This window comes from Triticum dicoccoides, chromosome 5B (genome assembly GCF_002162155.2).
Source record: "Triticum dicoccoides isolate Atlit2015 ecotype Zavitan chromosome 5B, WEW_v2.0, whole genome shotgun sequence".
Classification (NCBI taxonomy): Eukaryota; Viridiplantae; Streptophyta; class Magnoliopsida; order Poales; family Poaceae; genus Triticum; species Triticum dicoccoides.
In genome coordinates this window covers 572565172-572584849 of record NC_041389.1, presented here as the reverse complement: position 1 = coordinate 572584849, position 19678 = coordinate 572565172, and the positions used below count along the sequence as shown (strand labels likewise).

Below are 19678 nucleotides of genomic sequence, written 5' to 3'. Positions count from 1 at the left end.
CCCAACAATCATATTTATGCTCTGCCCCCTTGTCGTTCTCTGCTAGCTCTGGCATTTTTTGTGTTGTAAAAACCATGGCAATTATATTGTATATACCATCGCAAATCAATATGTGTCCCACGACAAATTATTTTTGTTTTGTAGAAACCATGGCAATTTTGCTACATTTTGGCCGTCTTTTTTTTTTGTTAAAGAACAAATTTACTAAAATTTTCATGTGCCGATTTATAATTTGTTTCAAATGTTTTAGTAAAAAATAGAGAGAAAGTGTTTTGAAAACCTTTGGCAAATTTTTACTTAAGAATTATTTTTAGGTGGCGGCCTTAAGTCGTCCTTTTAAAGGTGCCATGGCTTCTCCAAAAAAAAGTGTCATATTAATATTGTTCGGGGTTCCCCACATGTCGTTGCCAAAAAGTATCCTTGAGCTTTGGTGGGCACCGCCTCCTCGACGTTTGTCCATGCTGCCACGTCTCTTCTCGTCGTCTTCCATGTTCACGGCCGGCTCGCCTTCGCCACCACCCTCCCTCATGCAACTGCCCCGTCATCTTCTTCCCCTCTTCCTCAGCCTGAAACTAAGTGATCCTACAACAATGCATATAACAGTTAAATAGGAAATAGGAATGGACCAATGCAGTGTGAAACGATTTGGTGCCAAACTTGGAGATTGTTGATGTATCAAGGGTTGGGCTAGGATCTTCGTCGATGTCGGCATGTGTGAATTCAAGATTGTCTAGACATGCCGATCGACTTTGGACATGTATCACCTCGAGTGAATTGCAAAAAACATCGACACTTCAGGCAAGGTTTGCAGAAACCACACATTTACGGAATTGTGCCATAAAGCACTAACTTTTCTCATAATTTTTTGCAAATAACACTAGTTGGCGGCTTTGGCCGTTTTGATGACGATTATGACAGATGGGTCCCATAAATGATGATGTGGCATAACTGTTGACAGTTGACGGGAGATTTTTACAGATTTACAAAACAGTCCCTGTTCAAAATTGAAAAAAGCAATCAGCCCCACCCCCCCACCCCGTCGCCTGTCTCCTCGTCAGGTGGCTGCGTGCTCGCGGCCAGCGCCGACGGCCGGCGCACTCACCGCAGCTCAAGCCGACCTCCCCCACGAGCGCACCTTCCTCTCCTCCGGCCCCAACCACCTCCCGCCGCCCCATTCCCATCGTAGAGCTGTTGCTGCTCATGGCCCGGCCGGCGCGGAGGAGGCGCGGTGGCCGGGGATGGCCTGGCCGGCCGAGATGCGGGGCGTGGCTGCCACGACGGCTCGACCTCGACCCCCGCTCTTCGGCGCACTACTCGAGCAGGTCCAAGGCGAGGCACGCATGAGTAGAAGAGCTCCTGCACGGCTGCACCGTTCCAGCAACCTCCTCAAATCCTCCAACATGGCCGCCTCCAAGATGTCCTGCACGGCGAACAGCCAAGATGCCAGGTCGGCCCGCCCGATCCCGACGCCGCCGCCGCCCAACCGCCGCGCTCACCGGTGGCCGCCACCTCGCTGAGAGGGTCCGTCCTCGCGTGTGCTGACCTGCTGCACCGGGCCTCACCGAGCCTCTCGTGCGCTGCTCCTACCGGCCGCGGGCGTCCACTGGAGGGAGTGTCAGCCGGCGTCCCCCACCGACCGGTGGAACTGAAGAAACGGCGGCGGCGACGGGGGCGCCGGCCCGCCGGTGCCCATGGTATGTCCGCCTCCGCCTCCGGAGAGGAGAGACGAGGAGGGCAGGGGCTTGATTGCTTTTTAATTTTTCTAAAAAGGGTGTCGGTGTAAAATCCTCTGTCTAACGGAGTTGCCTGCGAACCGTTAGGCCACGTCGGCATAAACGGGGCCCATCTGTCATAATCGTCATCAAAGCGACCAAAGCCGCCAACTAGTGTTTTTTGCAAAAAATTAGAGAAAAAATTAGTGGTTTTGGGCACAATTCCGTAAATGTGTGGTTCCTGCAAACCTTGCCTGAAGTGTCGATGTTTTTTGCAATTCACTCTATCACCTCTGAACATTGTGTGTGAGATGCTAATCGTGCGGGTCGTGAGCTTGCTAAGTTGGCAAGGATTCATCCTCCGAGTGCATGGATGGAGAATCTGCCTGTAAATTATGTAATGGCCTTAATTGTGGACGATGTGTCTCTTTTCATCAAATTATAATAAAGCTAGTCATGAAGTTTTTCCCTAAAGAAAGGAATTGAGACTGATTATATGTAAGGTTCCTGTAGAAAAGAAATTGAGTGTAAGCCGATTTTGCTCCAGACGTGGGACAATTGAAATCCAACGGCTAGGCACCCACCAATTTTTCCATAAAGTTTTTTTTTTGAGAATCATTTTCCATAAAGTTGGTCAAACCTTATGGAATTTGACTTAGAACTTACTTAGAACTTGAAGTATTTTGGAACAGAGGGTGTATATTACACACTGAGATCTTAAAGTTGGGCAACCAGTTCACTTAACCGATTTGGACTGGTTGGGGGATGTTTGCAAGATTTTGAAAAATGTGGTTTGTGTTTCAAAACAGTTTTAATCAGGAGGGTTCCCACCAAAAGAAATACTGGTTTGAAAAACAATAATATGCCAAAACACATCACAAAATCTGTAGTAGGAAAGGAGAAAAGGCCAGAGAAATCCAGAGAAATAAATCTTCACATTTATGTTATATGCAACAAATAATGACCCAAAAAAGAAGAAAAATCCTTGCTAAGACAAAACTGTTTGTCTTGAGTCTCAACTGTTAGGATGAAGAAGGCCGTGTTTCCTGATTCTGCCGAGTAGACCATTCATTTACTTCTTCTTCGTCCTCTTGCGGCCAGCGGATGCCGGTTTCACGGTCTGGTCTTTGGCGAGAGTTTCATTCAGGAGCGCCGTGATCTGGTCTCCGGTTAGGGTCTCGTGCTCCAGGAGGGCGACAGCGAGCGCATGGAGCTCCCGCTTGTTCGCCGCGAGGATCGTCTTTGCGTTCTTGTAAGCCTTGCTCAACAACTCTTTCACCTCCTGGTCCACCATGGTTGTCGAGTTCCAGCTCATGGTCTTGGCGTTCCAACTGCCGTCGTTGTTGTCGTAGGAGACAGGGCCGACCTGCTTGCTCATGCCATACCTGGCAACCATGTCCGTCGCCAGCTGGGTCGCCTCGCCCAGGTCAGTCAGGGCAAGGGAGCTCACCTCGCTCTCACCAAAGATAACCTCCTCAGCCGCCCGGCCTCCCATGAGAACATCTAGTCCTGCGAGCATCTTCTTCTTTGAATATATAAACTCATCGGCCTCCTCCGGCAGCTGCCACACCATGCCGAGAAAATCACCCCTGGGAACAATGGTAGCCTTGTGGACGGGATCAGCGCCATCCGTGTGGATAGCAACGATGGCGTGCCCTGCCTCATGGTACGTGGTCATCCTCTTGCAGTTATCAGGCATCGCCACCGATCTGCGCTCACCGCCCACTAGAATCCTGTCCGTGGCATACTCCAGGTGATGCGTCGCAACAGCTTCTGCCCCGTCCTTGGCAGCCTTGAGAACGGCGTCGTTCACCAGGTTTGCCAGGTTCGCTCCTGAGAGCCCAGATGTCCTCTTCGCGATGGTCAGAAGATCCACGTCCTGGGCTTTCAACACCTGCATCGAAAATTTCATGGAGAAAGAGGTTTCTCATCAGAGGCTGCCAAGACGACGCCTCATAATATTTTCAAGGATGTGGAGTGCAAACCTTTGACATATGAGCCTCGAGGATCTGTCGTCGGCCCTCAACATTTGGATAATGAATCTGAATGTGACGGTCGAAACGCCCAGACCTAACAAGGGCTTGATCTAGTGAATCGAGGTTGTTGGTTGCAGCGACCACAATCATCCCGTCATTCTGCTCCAAGCCATCTAGCTCGACGAGCAGCTGATTAACGGTGTGTCTATGCGACTTTGAATCTTGTGAGCTCCTGCTCCCAGCAATGGCATCAATCTCATCGATGAACACTATGCAAGGAGATCGCTTCTTTGCAGTAGTGAAGAGCTCCCTCACCCTTTTAGCCCCAGCACCCACATGATTCTCCTCGAATTTGCTGCCTCTGCACTTGAAGAACGGGACGCCGGCTTCCCCGGCCATCGCCCTTGCCAGCATTGTCTTCCCCACGCCAGGCCCGCCGACTAGCAGGACACCTCTTGGAAGCTTGCCGCCGAGGTGTGCGAAACGCTTGGGCTCCCGCAGACATAGTACTATGTCCTCGAGTTCGGCTTTCGCGTCATCCACTCCCTTGACATCACTGAACTTTGTTGTGCTAGTAGAATCCTTCACCTCTTTTTTCGAACCATCAAAGCCACAAGCCAAGAAGGTACGTGCAAGCTGCTTCCTAAGTTTGGCAGCAAATCCTGATGGGCGCAAATCCTGTCGATTTGTAAGCATACCGCCACCTATGTATACAGAAAGAAACTTATGAAAGAGTGAGTGACAACTGCCTAATTGAAAAACAGGAAATCAAGTCCGGCACTAGTTGCCACTTGCCAGTGACCACCACATAAATATTTCAAGCATATATTTGTAGGGGTTGCACCTGTAGTGGTTGCATCCGCAGCAGCAGGGGCTCCGAAAGGAGCCGCGCTTTCCTCCCTTTTAACCGTGTTCGCCGGTCGGTGCGTCGCGGCAGCCTGTGACACAAACACGCGCACGGATTCAGTCTTGCAGAACAGGGTGTTATTTGTGCAGGGCTAGCAATTTGGCAGTCCGTAAAGCGGCATGGCATTGACGCCCAATCCAAAACGCTAGTAAACCAAAGGTGTCCGGCATCAATCTGAAACTCAAGCCGACAGTGCTTTGCATCAGTTGCGGGGTTTCAGCACCGATGTTGCATCAATCAACTACAGAAAGAACAACAATCGTTCCTTTTATATACAACTATACAACAGGCTCATCAACCCCAAGATTGATCGAACAGAACAGAGCAACCAAAGTAACGCAAGCTGGGATCGATGAACACACATATAAAGAAGGAAAGGACCTTGGGGTGGGCGAGGCGACAGCAGGCCATGGTTGCTCGAAACCTTATTATTTGAGCCCTACAAACGAATCGCTCGAAACCAGGTTTCTAGTAGTTGTAGTTGCTCCTCAAATCCCTAGCTAGTTCGCCCCAATATATATATATATATATATATACACACACACACACACGACCAAGATTTAACTGCGCGCCACGCCACTGAATCTCTCGTCCGACTCTGCAACAAACACCTGCACCCGCACGACAACGGCTTGCTGACCTCGTATCAGAGTCCAAGGGCAGTACTCTAATCCGAGTAGGACATGGAGAGCTTGGACGGCCGCGCCGGCGTCGACACGGAGAGAAATCCGAAGCCAAGAACTACCAGCACCAGATCACACAGTCAGCTAGAGGTCTGATTGGAGACGATGTGGGACTTCTCACCCGCGGCGAAACCACTCAGGTTCGGCCACGCTTTGCTTTGGCTCCGCCACCACGCCGCCGCCGCCGCCTCCCCCAAATCGACGCTGATGGCCCGATCTGGGTGCTCCCGTTGCCGTGACCTGGCCCAGCACGGCGCCGATGGGAGCCGTCGCACGGCAACGGCGCTCCACCGCTCCTTGCCGAGCGCATCGCCCAGGCTATCCCGCGCTCTCCGCCGGCGGGAGTACGGAGCGGCGCCGCACATCGCCACGCTAGCAATGCAATTTTTTTTTTCTCTTAGAACTTCTGTATGTGCCCGGACCCACCTTCCAGCGACATAAGGCAGGGCAAAGTATTTTTGCCCTTCAAAATACACATTTGAGTTTCTTCGTCAAATTTCATACTCTTCGTTTTGACTTAAATAAGAGCGCCAATTCTTTTTTGACACTGTCAATCTATTCATTTTCAATCATGGCAGTACAAAAAACAACAGAGGTAATAAAAAGTACAACCATGTCTACGGAGACGACTACAAGTACTGGAGCAAGCCGAAGGCACACTGCCGTCGTCGAAGCCGGGCAAACCTTGCTATTGTAGACAGTCGATGAGCCATTGTGCTAAGGTCCCATAGGACTCCCCGCAAAAAAAAAGGTCCCATAGGACTAATGCACCAGAGTAGCAACCGTCACCGATGAAGAAAGTTGTAGATCAGAAGAATCAGACTTTAAACATCCAAACGAAGACGAACGAAAACCGAATCCAAACAGATCCATCGAAGAACAGCGTCGACCGAATCCCGCGAGATCCGACGGAGAAACCTCGACACGCCCTCCAACGATGGTAGAAGCACTATCGGGACGGGGTAGAACGTGGGAAACATTATTCCTACTAAGGGATGTCGTCGCCGCCACACAGTCCCAACCAAAACGCTGAACCTAACAAGAACGAGAACAAGGTCCCTCCCGCTGGCGTGGGGCCGAGATCCTCCACACCTCCACGGCCTAGAGGCCATCGAAGATGTGGCAAACTGGCGGCGGCGCCGATGGGAGGAGAAGTGTTTTTCTTGTCAAGGAAAGAAATGGCATAAAAGCTCCAATTTGACACATGTATCTGCACTACTTAATCATTCATAGTTGTTGGGCCTACAAATAAGAGGTAGGCTGACCATTTCGCAAAAAAAGGCTGACCATTTTGCAAAACTGCCCTGTAGTAACCCGGGCAAAGTTATTATTCTGCTTGCTAACAAATATCTTTGACAATTTTTGGGCTCGTCATTTGATACTAACTAAAAATTTAACACGCAAAGTCAGTTTATATCTTGATACTAATCTGCGTCGTTAGCGTGCAGGTTTATCATCCTTGCAAGGTTATGGAACTGAGCATGTCCGAACAACGCACGTCATGGGAACAGTATGTGGAATCTTACCCAATCATTTCAATCAGACATATTCAACAAAATGACACGAACTAAGCGTAGTTCAGATGGTTACCTTCTTTGTGGTCGAATTAGCTAGGGGTTCAGGTGTTACACTTGACACTGATGCACGCATGAATTAGATAGGGGTCTAAGAAATTTTACTATGAGTCATCAATCTTAAGATGTGATGCTGGCTCAAATTTCTCATGTATTTCAGCATGGTCATCGAATTCCATGAGACCACGCCATTTTCTTTCCTTGTTGCCCCACTCAAAATTCTGAGTAAATAGCAAAATGCTATCACTTGTTTTAATTTCTCAAAATGCTATCACTATTTTGGTTGGCTGTTGCAAAAACCCAAATTGTTATGTGATTAAACTTTAAACCGTTTTATGACAGCTGGGGCCCACTCATAAACACTAACCGTTAACACCGTGATAGTTGACTAGCCAGGCCCACCTATTAGTGACATCTCCTAAGAAAATAAAAAAATTCTAAAAAATAGAAAAGTTGAACGCTGCCCCTTCCCATCCATGACCTTCCTCGAGGCAGAGCTCTTCCGAGCCGGAGCTCGAGGGCGCCTTCCCCGCCGGCCGCGGGTCGTGCATCGACCTCGTCGGTTTTCTCTGGTGATGTCGTCCCGGAGCACCTCTCCCGCCTCGGCGTCGTCCTGCTGCATGCAGGAGCCGCCGCTACGGAGCATCTCCCTTTCCCGCCGCCACCCCGCACTCCTCCACCGCACTAACGCCCTCAAGCTTCTTCGCCAGAGCAAGGCAGCAGAGACGACGCGGTTACAACCCGGGGTGTGCTCTACTGCCGGCCATTGTGGTTCCGTGATGTGCGCTACCGTTGCTGCTTGTGCTCAGAAGTCGGCCACTGCGTCGCCGTGATGTGTGCTGCCGTTGCGGCTCCGGTGACCACTGCTGCAGGGACTATACAACACGGCGTGCACGGATCGACCCTTCCCTTCGCCTCCTCGAAAAACAGCAACTCGTCCAAGGTGCGGAATCCGACATCGTGCCATACTCCATCTACCTGCTTGTTCATGTCGTCCCGCATGGTCCTCGAGCCTCACGGGCGCCGCCTCTGTGCAGGTCATCCCGCGCCGTCCCCGAGCAGCATGGCCGCCGCCTCCATGCTCCAGCGCAACGTTGAAGGTCGGCCAATGCCCACAGGCACTGGCGGAGCTTAAGCAAGGCCGAATGGGCCATGGCCCGCCCAGTTTTGGACCTCCACCTCACATTTATAGCCAGACTATCCAGCCCATCAAGCCTGCTGGTAACAATCCCTTGCTGCCAGGCCAACTCAGCCCGCCCAGTTTTTCGGAGCAAGCTCCGCCACTGCCCACAGGTGCCCTTCTTCGGCTTCGGTGACGAGCTCGCGCGGTGTGGACATGATTGCCTTTTGTTTTATTTTACAAGGACCCGATCACTTTTAAAAATTCTGTAGGGACCCGGTTGCATTTCAAAAAATATTGGAGCCCCACTTGTCATAACCTGTCAACGGTCAATCTAACAGTCAAACTGGTGAGTGGACCCGAACTGTTATAAAATGATTTAAAGTTTAATCGCACAACAATTTGTTTTTTTTTTGGAACAGCCAACCAAAATATTGATAGCATTTTGAGAAATTAAAAAAGTGGTCGTATTATGTAACCCTAACCCGTAATGTGGTAGTTTTTTGCTATTTACTCAAAATTCGAAATTAGAGAGGTAATGTGCTGGCCAAGAATTTTTGGTAATGTACTGATTTAATAAGAAATTATTCTCCGTCAGTAGCTATGGTTTTCTCATCCAGTATCCACCCCTGGACTGTTTTCCGTCAGTAGCTATAGTTATTTTTCGTAGCGCCACGTGTTGATCACAAGTTGTCTTTCAGATACTTTGGGCCTTTTCAGGTGACGGCGCGAATTGGTGCGGTGGCGTATCGTGTGCAACTTCCAGAAGGCAGCCGAGTGCATCCGGTGTTTCACGTATCCTTGTTACGTGGAGCTCTGCCACCGAACACGGATGTGGTTTTTGTGCTTCCGGAGCCCCCAATGGCACACGCAGCGCCGGATTTTCCCGAGAGTGTGCTCGCTCATCGGATTGTCACGGAAGGTCAGGCCCAGATCCCTTAGGTACTGATCAAGTGGTCGTCCCAGCCGGAGGCTTCGGCATCTTGGGAAGATTTCTTCAAGCTTCGAAGTCGATTCCCGGGCGCTGCGGCTTGGGGACAAGCCATTTTTGAAGACCAGGGGAATGTCACGATCCCCACTACTCCCGCGTCTGGACATCAAGGCCCACTACCAGATGGTGAGAAGACCAGGCCCAAGAGAGCTAAGAGGGCCAACCGGTTGTTCGACCCAGCAATTTGGGAGCTGGGCGGGTGAGTCAATAAGTAGGTGCAAGCCCAGTGTGGCGGGGCACGGACATGTACTAGGCAGAATTGTCTCAAAAAAAATGTAATAGGCAGAATCCCCTCCACGAACTCTCTCTCTCCCTTCTGCCTCCTGTATCCTCTTCTCCTACCCCGATTCCTTTCTGCTCTCAAACCCTAGCCTTGAATCCCTTGTGTATCGCCATGATTTGAGTAGATCGAGCAAGAGGAACGTGATAGAAATGCCCTTACCTATCTATCTAAACTTTTTTGTATGCTAAGTAAGGAAATTTGCTTACATGTTTTATAAAATTATTTTGTGTTTACAAACAAATAGTATTCGAATGGCATGAACCATCTAATTTGTGCTATTACATTCGTGCCAAATTAACATTTATCCTAACTTCCCCTGTCTCTCATACTCCTTTGAAAATCAATGAAAAAGAGAAAATGATTTAGGTGGGGGGGCTTTGATCTTCAAAAAAAGGGAACATTTATCCCCTCTCCAGGTCTATACCTAGCCTTGTCGTTTCTGACAGTTGCACCAGTCGCGTCCTCTCTCTTAATGTTTTTTTTTGAAACGGAGGCAAAAGCTTTGCCTCATCCATTAAATAAGAGAGAATAGAGTTTGTTACACGCCACCGAAATACACCACATGCGGATTACTCGCGTGCGATAAAAGACCCTAATTTCTTAGCTCCGGCGATGACCCAAAGGTTTGCCTCGGTAGAGATGGACGAAAGCAAGATTGGTGGTGGGGCACTCTTATGCTTAAAAACTCTTGCGTTCCGCTCGTTCCAAATTGTCCATGAGACTAGCATGGTGATGGAGGCCTTGGCTTGACGATCTGGCATTCCTTCGACGCAAGTGCTTGCCTACCAGTGTTGAACGGTTTCAAACAAGGGCCAAGCGGAAGTGTCGAGCCCGAGCATGGGGAATTTCCCAATGACCAGAGACCAAAGGCACCGGGTGTAGCGGCACTTGTAGAAGAGATGGGGCCCACACTCTTGCACTCTCTTGCAGAGAGGGCAAACATCACAATTTGGCCATCCTCGCTTTGCCAATCTATCCGCCGTCCAGATTCTATCTTGAAGAGCTAGCCAAGCAAAAAAAATTACTTTTGGAGGCGCCCAAACCTTCCAAACCATCCTGTCCATGGGCGACAAGACCATCCCTAGAAATTGCGCTCTGTATGCGGAAGTCGCCGAGTACTTTCCATTGCTCGTATGCTTCCAAATGATTTCATCCTCGGTGAGCTCGTCAAGGTGGACCTCATTAAGAAGCATCCAAAGAGTGAAGAACTGTGTGATGTGCTCGGCGGTTACGTTGGTGGGGGTTTTGATCTTGAGGATCCACGCGTTGTGCTTGAGGGCCTCCCTGACCTTCCAACTTTTTCTCTTGGAGGCTTTGAAGATGAGAGGGGCAATGTCTTTTGGCGAACGCCCAAGAAGCCAAGGAGAGTCCCAAAAGGGTGTCCTCGCTCCGTTACCAACGGTGATGGTGGTTGAGGCATAGAAAAAGTTGAGGTCCTCCGCATCACATGGGTTTCCCATCCCCACCCACATCTTGTTGGGCTCTTTCCATTCGTACCACGGCCATCGTAACCGGAGAGCCCTCGTAAACTTGGAGGTGTTCAGGACCCCAAGCCTCCGTACGAAAGAGGCCGACAAACTGTCTCCCAGTTCACTTTGCATTTGGCCCCCGATGTCTTTTCTGAGTCGGACCGTTCAAGCTTGTTGACGTTGTGGAGGATGGTTGGCGGTATGACCAAAGGGGTGGCGGGGTAGACCACTTGGGAAGTGATCACGGACTTGACTAGGGTCGTTCGCCCGATGGTGGTGATGTTTCGGCCATCATACGTTGGCAACTTGCTTGCCACTTTATCCACGAGGAATTGGAAGTCCACTAATTTCAGCTTCCACACGGAGAGGGGGAGACCCAAGTATCGCAAAGGAAAAGACGCCCGCGCAGTCGGCAAGCTTTGAGTTAGGGAATCCAAATCGAGGTGGTTGCAACGAATGGGCACCACCGAGCTCTTTTGGAAGTTGGTGCAAAGACCTGTGACATCCCCAAATCCCCTCAAAATGCTAGCAAAGTTGTCAACATCCTGCTTGATCGGTGCCAGGAAGACGGCCGCGTCATCCGCGTAGAGAGAGGTCCTCATCATGGCCCCCCTTCCCCGGATTTTATGGAGGAGCCCCTTCTTTGTTGCCACATCAAGGATTTTTTGTAGCAGGTCGATGGCGATGACAAAGAGAAGCGGGGAAATAGGGTCTCCCTGCCGAAGCCCCTTCCCATGCTTTATTGGACAGCCGGCAATACCATTCAGGATGATCCTCGAGGATGAAGAGCTAAGGAGGGCCGCGATCCAATCCCTGAATTTACTTGGGAATCCTCGCCGCTGGAGGAGATCAAGCAAGTACTCCCACTTCACGGAGTCAAAGGCCTTGCGGATGTCGAGCTTGAAGAGGAGGGATGGGGTCTTCCTCTTGTGTAGGCGTCGGGCAAGGTTGCGGACATACAAGTAATTGTCGTGAATGCTTCTTGTTTTGATGAAGGCGCTTTGGGCATTAGAGACGAGATTTTTCATGTGTGGGCCTAGTCTCATGGATAGCACCTTCGCAATAATCTTTGCGATCGCGTGGATGAGGCTGATGGGTCTATAGTCGGCGATCCCCTCCGCCCCTTCCTTCTTGGGCAAGAGCACCACATTTGTGGAGTTGAGCCACTGGAGGTTTGAGGTGTGTAGGCAGTCAAAATGTGTGATCACCCTCATGAGATCAGGCTTAATGATGTCCCAACACCTCTTAAAGAAGAGGCCCGTGAACCCATCTGGCCCCGGCGCCTTGTCACTTGGCATGTCGTTGATCGCATCCAGGACCTCACTCTCGGCCATTGGGGAGCCAAGGTCATGCAAGTCAAGAGGCTCCAAATTTAGCTCATCCCAATTGAAATCTTTGTGGCATCGGGGGCCTCTCTTCATGACATTGGGAAAATGGTCATGGATTATCTTTTCCTTGGCGTCGTGCTCGGTGACCCAACCATGCTCATTTTTTATTCTATGGATATGATTTTTTTCTCCGCCTTGCATTGACTCGACGATGGAAGAATTTTGTATTAGCATTCCCATCTCTAAGGTTGGCAATTCTCGCACATTGCTTCTTGCGCGATCTTTCGAGCGCCGCCAAGGCGATGACCCTTCTCTTGAGCTTGGCCCGGAGCTCAATTTCTTCGGTGGAGAGGAGCCTATCCTCTTGGGCGATGTCGAGGCGAAATATCACCAAGAGCGCGGCCTGGTGGTGAATTTTAGCCTTGGAGAAAAGACCTCTACTCCATTCAGAGAGGCGGAGAGCCGTCTTCTTGAGCTTGTGGTAAAGAATGAGGTATGGCTCTGTGTGGTCAACCCTCTCGTTCCACGCCTTTTGAACCACCTCGTTGAATCCGGGCATGGATGCCCAGAAGTTTTCAAATTTAAACACTCGAGGCCTTCTTGGTCCCTTGTCATCAGCAAGAAGAAGCGGACAATGGTCGGAGAGAGAGGAGGAAAGCGCATTAAGGACATGAGTGTTGAAAGTTGTGTCCCACTCGGCGTTGCAGAAAAAAGAGTCAAGCTTGCATAAGGTTGGATTTGCCCTCTCATTGCTCCAAGTGAATCTCCGGTTTTGAAGGTGGATCTCTTTGAGTTCACAACTGTGGAGCGTTGCCCTGAAACGGTTGATCCTGCCGCGGTTCACATTTCTCTTATTTTTATCTCGCGCCCTATAAATTTGGTTGAAGTCGCCTGAGGCAAGCCAGGCCACCCCGGTCGGTGGTTTCTCTGCCAGCAGCTCGGCAAAGAAAGCATCTTTGCAAGAGGAGTCTGAGGGACCGTAGACGGAGGTGATCTTGAAGAGCATGTCGGTCCCTCGCACCCTGACCATGGCGGAAAGGCAAAACGCCGTGGTGTTGATGCAGGAAACATCCACAAGGAGGTCATCCTCTCTCTTAATGTAGGTTTTGCGGTTAGGAAATAATTTATTTAGCTAGGAGACTATGTAATAACAACTGATTATACCCTTGTGATCACATAAACCATATTCGATTGGACGGGTTATAGAATCTTGGCGTACATGCTTGAGTTCCAAAAGCAGGAGTTTTACAGATATAAGATGCAAGTAGTGTTTATTAGCAAATTATACTTAGTGCTTAATTTGATTATGATCCATCCACATGATTGGTTGCCACTACCCACTAATCAGCAAGGCTAGTCGAAACAAATAATCACGTCTAGATATTCTTGTCACGGCGACCTAGCTAGCTCGGACATGGAGATCTCTCCCCGGAATCGGATATGTCGCCCTTCCTCCGAGCTTTCCTCGGCTCGTCAACACGTACACACACACACGCAAAACAAACAACAGCAGACAGACGGCGCACACGTGCAACTGAATATCATTTTTGTGAAAAGGTATCAGACGTTAAGCTAAGATTGTTAAGACTTAATTAACACAGTTAATTAAGGGCATTGTCACCCATGCTACATAAAGCGCCCAGCCGGGAAAGCTAAACCGGCCGGCGAGGAGTATACTTTACCCATGCCTAACGTGTCCACAATCTTGTCAATTGACGCTCTTTCGGACAATCGGCATTTGTAAGGCATGTTTGTTCTTTTTTCCTTCTCTTTTTTTTTTTTTGCCGGTGTGTGGCAACTTGGTATTAACAAATATTCAGTAAAGTGTGGTTATCGTGAGAATTCTGTTACGAAAATTAAAGCGAACGGAGCATGCACCTAACACGGATGATACGCATTGCGCAAAGTATTCACATTTGGATTAAAATGCTGGTAAAATGAAATGTAGTGGAACATCCTTGCTCCATGATAGGTATTGAAAATATCTCGCCTCATAGAACCATCTATCCATCTAGGATAGAAAGAGAAGAAGCACGACAGTTGAGTTATATTACATATCTGCTCTACTGCTACTCCGTACGACAGTATAGGGAGGTTGATGGTATGAGATGTATCCACAACTGTCGTTGAGAATGACAAGATGGATACGAGACAGAGACACGCATGCGGTCAACGACTGCACTGTGCATTGCAGGGCTATCCTCAACAGATGAATGGTTGGCGCGTCAACCAACGCACTGTGCCACAGCCCCTGATGATATAATGGTTGTGCTCGTGAGGTCACAAGGCAAAAGGAAAATGTGCACGCTTGGGCATGAACAAACATCAACGCGTTTGGCCTGCATCTCTACACAGACTCGGTGCGGGTTGTTCTGAAAGTAACACTACCCTGCCCCGTTTTGCAACAAAAAGGGAATATCTGCAATTCAAAAATCATTTTTCAAAAGAGATATCTTGCAGCCTTGATTAGACATCTAAAGGTATAATAATCCCCAGGACTCACGATATGGTGAAACAGGTAAATGCATCAGCTACAACCGACAGGTAGTCTAATTGGTATGTACTATGCTGGAAGTGCCGAGTACAACGCACATACAAATCCAACCAAGACAACATGTTCAATCACACAAGGTTACCTAAAATCGACAAACCTAGGGTATTATCTTGCCTACCATTAAGGGTTTCATGAGGCCTTTGCCGGCTCATCGCTGGGAAGATCATCCTCATCATGGTAGATGTTCTCCGCCATCTGCCATATCTGAAGGATGTTGTCTTCAGCAACGCTTGCAAGCACCCAGTCCTCACATGGGTTCCAGGAGAAGTCTGAGATTTTGCTTGTGTGGCCTCCATGAATGAACAAGAGCTCAGGAGGGCCGTCCTCCGCATCCTCCGGTGTTTGCTCCTGATCAATTCTGTCGACACAAAAAACATCATTCACATCAAGAGGGAAGTGAGGAAACGAAAAAGGAACAATGAAAAACATCTGAAAGCTGGACGGCTGTTTACCTGCTTAGATCCCAAACCATCAGTCTCCTTCCCAGGCAACAAGATGCAAGTATAGTTTCATTCTTTGGGCTCCATCCAACTTGAAATACTTCCTCTCTGATTACACAATCAAATTCAGATTCAAGATCGATGAATAACACAAACATATACTCATTTCCTTCTAAGCTAAAAATAGGATGGATGGAACTTCAAACAGAAAAGTGATGGTCAAACTGAAGCATACTTGTGACAGTCAAAAGTGTGCAGCGAAGTATCAATCTTCCGAAGATCAAATAATTTGACAGTCTTGTCGGTTGAACCAGTTGCAACAACCCATTCATTGAAAGGATTGAAAGCCAGGCAATTCACCTATAAATATGACATAAGGAAACAAAGTGGAAAGTGTAAGAACATATTTCTTTATACAAACAACAGAAACAAAGGCAATTGGCTCTTCCAGAAGAATAATATAGGGAAAGCAAGGTGTGCCCAGCCTCTGAATAGAAATCATGCACGAGTAGAAACTACTAGAGTGATGATATGACTATATGAGTATTCATAAAATTGCTACCAGATGCCATCTTTCTTTTCTGGATACAGCAGTTGAGGTTTTCAAGTGAAATAGTTTGTGCAGCCGGATAAATACAATGTAGTTTTCCTGCGATCACTACAGCAGGAAAAATGAGATCATTTAGGATGTCCTCGGCTAATTTGTTTACAACCAATACTTGAAGAGAGGACCTAGATTCTAGAACAATGAACGTGTTTGACACCCCATATGTTATCGTTATACAAATATGCCACTCTGTTTTGTATCCTGAACCACCATTGGCTGCATCAGCTTCAGGGGTAAGAACCAATAAACAAATTAACAAGATATCTAACCATGATATTGTATTCTCGAGTCACATAATGCTAATAGTATAGTACTAAACAATAGTAAACAGAGACTTGAGGCTCCCCAGGAAACCTACCTCACCCTGGTGTGCCACCACAGACTGTACAGGCTTGGTAGGTGCAGGAGTACGCATATCCCAAATTAGGAGATGATGATCATCACCAACTGAGCCGAATAAGTATTCATGCCTCAAATGCCAAGCAACATCTTCGACAACGCCATCATGAAACTAAACAGAACAGAACCAAAAAAACATCGTGTTAAGCCACTAACAGATGTGCTGGTCACATGAAAAGTATCAGTTGAATAATCATACAAGTGAAACTTCCATGTTTTTGCTATAGTATAACTAGGAAAGTTATTGGTCCAATGAACTGGGGACCATGTCAATTGACTGAAAATACACATGGTGCTAAAAGAGTTCTTTTTTCATTGGCAGCTTGGTCGGGAAGAAAAACAGACCCCCTTATTTTCCTAAAAGGTGAAGTTATCCGTGCACTACCAATATGTTTCCAATTGAGTATTGTTACTGTGTAGCACTGATTTTTTTATGGCCCTGCATTCTGCAAAGCAGAAGTTCAAGCAAGAATTGACCTCAGCTTCTTACAAAGATAAACTTCAAAACAAAATCAGCACAGATACCAAGATCAGTAATCTCACTTGTTCACATATTCAACACACTGAGCATTAAACAGTACTACTGTTATGATTTATGATGCTTAACTGACTATGGACCATGCCATGTGGTACCAACAGCTAGAGAACCAAAAGGAAAGAATTGACAGTCTTAGATAATAACACTGCCAGAGCTGCCATGTCTGAGTGTGAAATACAGACTATAATTCTATTCTTCAGGATAACACAGCAAAACCTGCTGACATGGACGGTGCATCACCCAAAATTACCCATGAAAGCTGCTGTTAGACCTAATGTGAATGGTTTCAACTAGGAGGGTGTAAAATAAGTGTCGTAATTAGGATGCAGATAGACTTTTTCCTCATGTATACCAGCTTCACAAAAGGCCATCAGGAATATGTTATGTATATTATTTCTCCAAGGATGAATACCAGATATGACTAGCACACAAACACATTCAGAGAAACATGCTATCAGAATGGCATGTCATGAGGAAAGCTTTAACCAATGGTACAAACAAAGCTATGTGTTAATGCACTCAAATGGAAAAAGGATCATGAGCCATACCTTAAAAATCTGGTATGCGTCGAGAGTTTTATTTTTACCATTTGATGTGATGTCCCATAAGCAAATTTGAGCATCATCCGATCCACTCAGCAAATGACCCTCTTTAAAGATACTCCAGGACAGGCCATATCCTTCAGAGTTGTGTCCCTTCAGCCGTAAATCAGGATTGCACGCACCATCTAGTGGAGGCTTTGATGGGTGCTTGCTATAATCAAAGACATACACTTCTGCACTGACTGTCTTGGTAGCAATAATAAATGAATTTTGGGGCATATATCGAGCCCGATTAACTTCTCCATCATGATTTATCTGTTGAACTATTTGCACCTACAAAAGACAGACAAAATGCCTCCAAAATGTGATTTTTTGCACCATCAAAATCAAAATAAATAGCAAGAATGGTACTCCCTCCGTTCCCAAATACTTGTCTTTCTAGGCATTTCAAATGGACTCAACATACGGATGTATGTAGACATATTTTAAAGTGTAGATTCACTCATTTTGCGTCGTGTGTAGTCACTTGTTGAAATCTCTAGAAAGACAAGTATTTAGGAACGGAGGGAGTACATGGCATGTTATCTATATGCAATAAAAGTTTCTTCACGAAAACAATTGTTCTAGAGGTATACAAATATACCCCAGGTTATCTTAATCTGTTTTCTAACAATGGCACAAGTGCAAGTCATATTTGAAGGCCTGGCCAAACTTACAAATCATCAATACTATATTTGTCCAATGAGTTCTGGATTGCCACATATCCTTACAGTCCAAGTACAATCGATAACTGGTTTGTTGATCAAATAGACAACAACTCAAAGGCGCATCCAAACATTGTTACATGCGAAAAGGACACCTGAATTCAACAGAAGGGTTTATATTCCAACTTCCATCTATATCACAGAAAGATGCTATTATTATATGGGTCCAACAAAGCAACACCACTGTTAGAATGATTCAAAATCAATTGGTTATGGCCTTTTACATAGCAGCATGAATTGAGGACTCGTACTAGTAAGCAAAACAAGTAGTTAAATTAACAGGCGCGTGACAAGAAAGCACAAACATCTCAATCACAAAAACATGCGTCTAGCAAATTTTGAGCTCCATGACTCGGCTAAGGTACATAATATAATTATAGACATGGCGTTAATCTACTAGGGTACTTCAATGAAAAGAAGTTAAATCAACAGTCTAACACAATAGATCAAAGCAATTAACCAAACCCCATATATATTCAACAAAGGGATCAAACATAAAACAGACAGTAGGTCAACTGGTGTCCAGGTATGGGAACAGAAATGAGAGATTCATGGAAAACAAGAAAAATCTACATGAACAAGTGAAAATGCTAAGTAAGTATTAAAGATATCATCAGACATCCCAAGTTTTCTCAATAGCACACAATAACCAACTCAGTATGCATTGGTGACCAACAATAAAACCCGTAAAAAATGCAGTAGTGCTCACAACAGCCCACTACTCTTCACGAAAATCACCCAACCTGATAAAGTACCCAAACAAGTTCACAAAAAATTAATCTAAAATCTACTCCCTCCGTCCCATAATGTAAGACGTTCAGATCCCTAATCTGACAGAACAATTCATCTCAAATCTGTCATGTGGGGCCAGCCCTAGCCAGCCCTTGGATCAATAAACGCAAGCAGAGAATATCCTACAACCTTCCTCCCTTGCTCCTGCGCCACGGCGCCCCTCCTCACCCCCTTCTCCAACCATAGGCCGGCGAGGGCCTCGCCCTCGTCCTCCTACCAACCACGACTACAACCTGCGCGGCAATCAGCCGGGCCGTGACAAAATCAATATTGGGCATGCAATGCCCGATGGGCCACAATAAAACAAATTGCCCAGAACTTCTCACAGTATCTCAAATCAGTACCACAACCACCGAGAAAACTGTTGCCAAATAATCAGCAAAGGAACCATGACTCAACCTAGTGAATCAGCCACAAACTAGGAACTCCATTAGTTCATAGATCGCATCATAAGCAAGTACGAGAGAAGACTACTACCTTGTTGGATTCTGAACAAATCTGACTATCGTCATCGTCCAATTTGGCCATGGCATCCTCAGGAGGTAGATGGACTTGGGCAACTGTGAGGTAACTGGGATTGCCTACAGACACGTGTGTGCCAAACAACACTTTTTGGACAGACTGTTCATGGCTAGGGAGCCACTGCACAGTGAGCAATGGCCACTCTAACGCGTGTGATGATGATATCATATAGAAATGGCGCATTACACTTCCAAATCGCGAATTCCTCCAAAATGTGTTTATTCTTCATATCTTCATCCTCATGAATCTGTACCTCCTCCGCATGAAATTCCTCCTCTATTCCCACAGACATCTCCAGTCCTTCTTTCGCTCGTCCTTCCTGCATGTGGAAGTAGGGGATTGGGATTCTAGGGTTTGGATCTAGGGGGTTGGGATTCTAGGGTTGGGATTCTGGTGTGGAGGAGATCAAGGTTTTACTGGTTGGTTGGGAATCATATCTGGGCTAGGCAAGTTTGAGTTTGAGAGGTAGGATCAAAG

General features: G+C 47.2%; 2 protein-coding genes across 2 annotated transcripts in view; both read right to left on the bottom strand.

Moving 5' to 3' along the window:
- Positions 1–2784: 2784 nt before the first annotated feature.
- LOC119310147 (ATP-dependent zinc metalloprotease FTSH 4, mitochondrial-like) lies at positions 2785–5006 on the bottom strand. Its single transcript, XM_037585986.1, has 4 exons — positions 4977–5006; positions 4533–4626; positions 3698–4392; positions 2785–3606 (listed from the first exon to the last, which is right to left on the bottom strand). Exons 1-4 carry the CDS (start codon positions 5004–5006, stop codon positions 2785–2787), a joined length of 1641 nt encoding a protein of 546 aa, XP_037441883.1.
- Positions 5007–14476: 9470 nt separating this feature from the next.
- The window catches only part of LOC119311709 (histone-binding protein MSI1 homolog), a 7528-nt gene continuing 2326 nt past the window's right edge, over positions 14477–19678 (bottom strand). Inside the window, exons 2-6 of the mRNA XM_037587396.1 lie at positions 17130–17456; positions 16003–16155; positions 15273–15397; positions 15050–15145; positions 14477–14955 (exon numbers count right to left, since the gene is read on the bottom strand). Coding sequence (XP_037443293.1) covers positions 14727–14955; positions 15050–15145; positions 15273–15397; positions 16003–16155; positions 17130–17456 — 930 coding nt within the window. The 3' untranslated portion in view covers positions 14477–14726. The remainder of the gene's footprint in view (positions 14956–15049; positions 15146–15272; positions 15398–16002; positions 16156–17129; positions 17457–19678) is intronic.

Excerpts from the sequence above, each read along its gene's own strand:
- LOC119310147 (XM_037585986.1), bottom strand. The coding sequence starts at position 5,006 with ATGGCCTGCTGTCGCCTCGCCCACCCCAAG. Across the intron at positions 4,627-4,976 it reads GTCGCCTCGCCCACCCCAAG|GCTGCCGCGACGCACCGACC; the intron begins GTCCTTTCCTTC and ends TTTGTGTCACAG. Across the intron at positions 3,607-3,697 it reads TCGAGGCTCATATGTCAAAG|GTGTTGAAAGCCCAGGACGT; the intron begins GTTTGCACTCCA and ends TTTTCGATGCAG.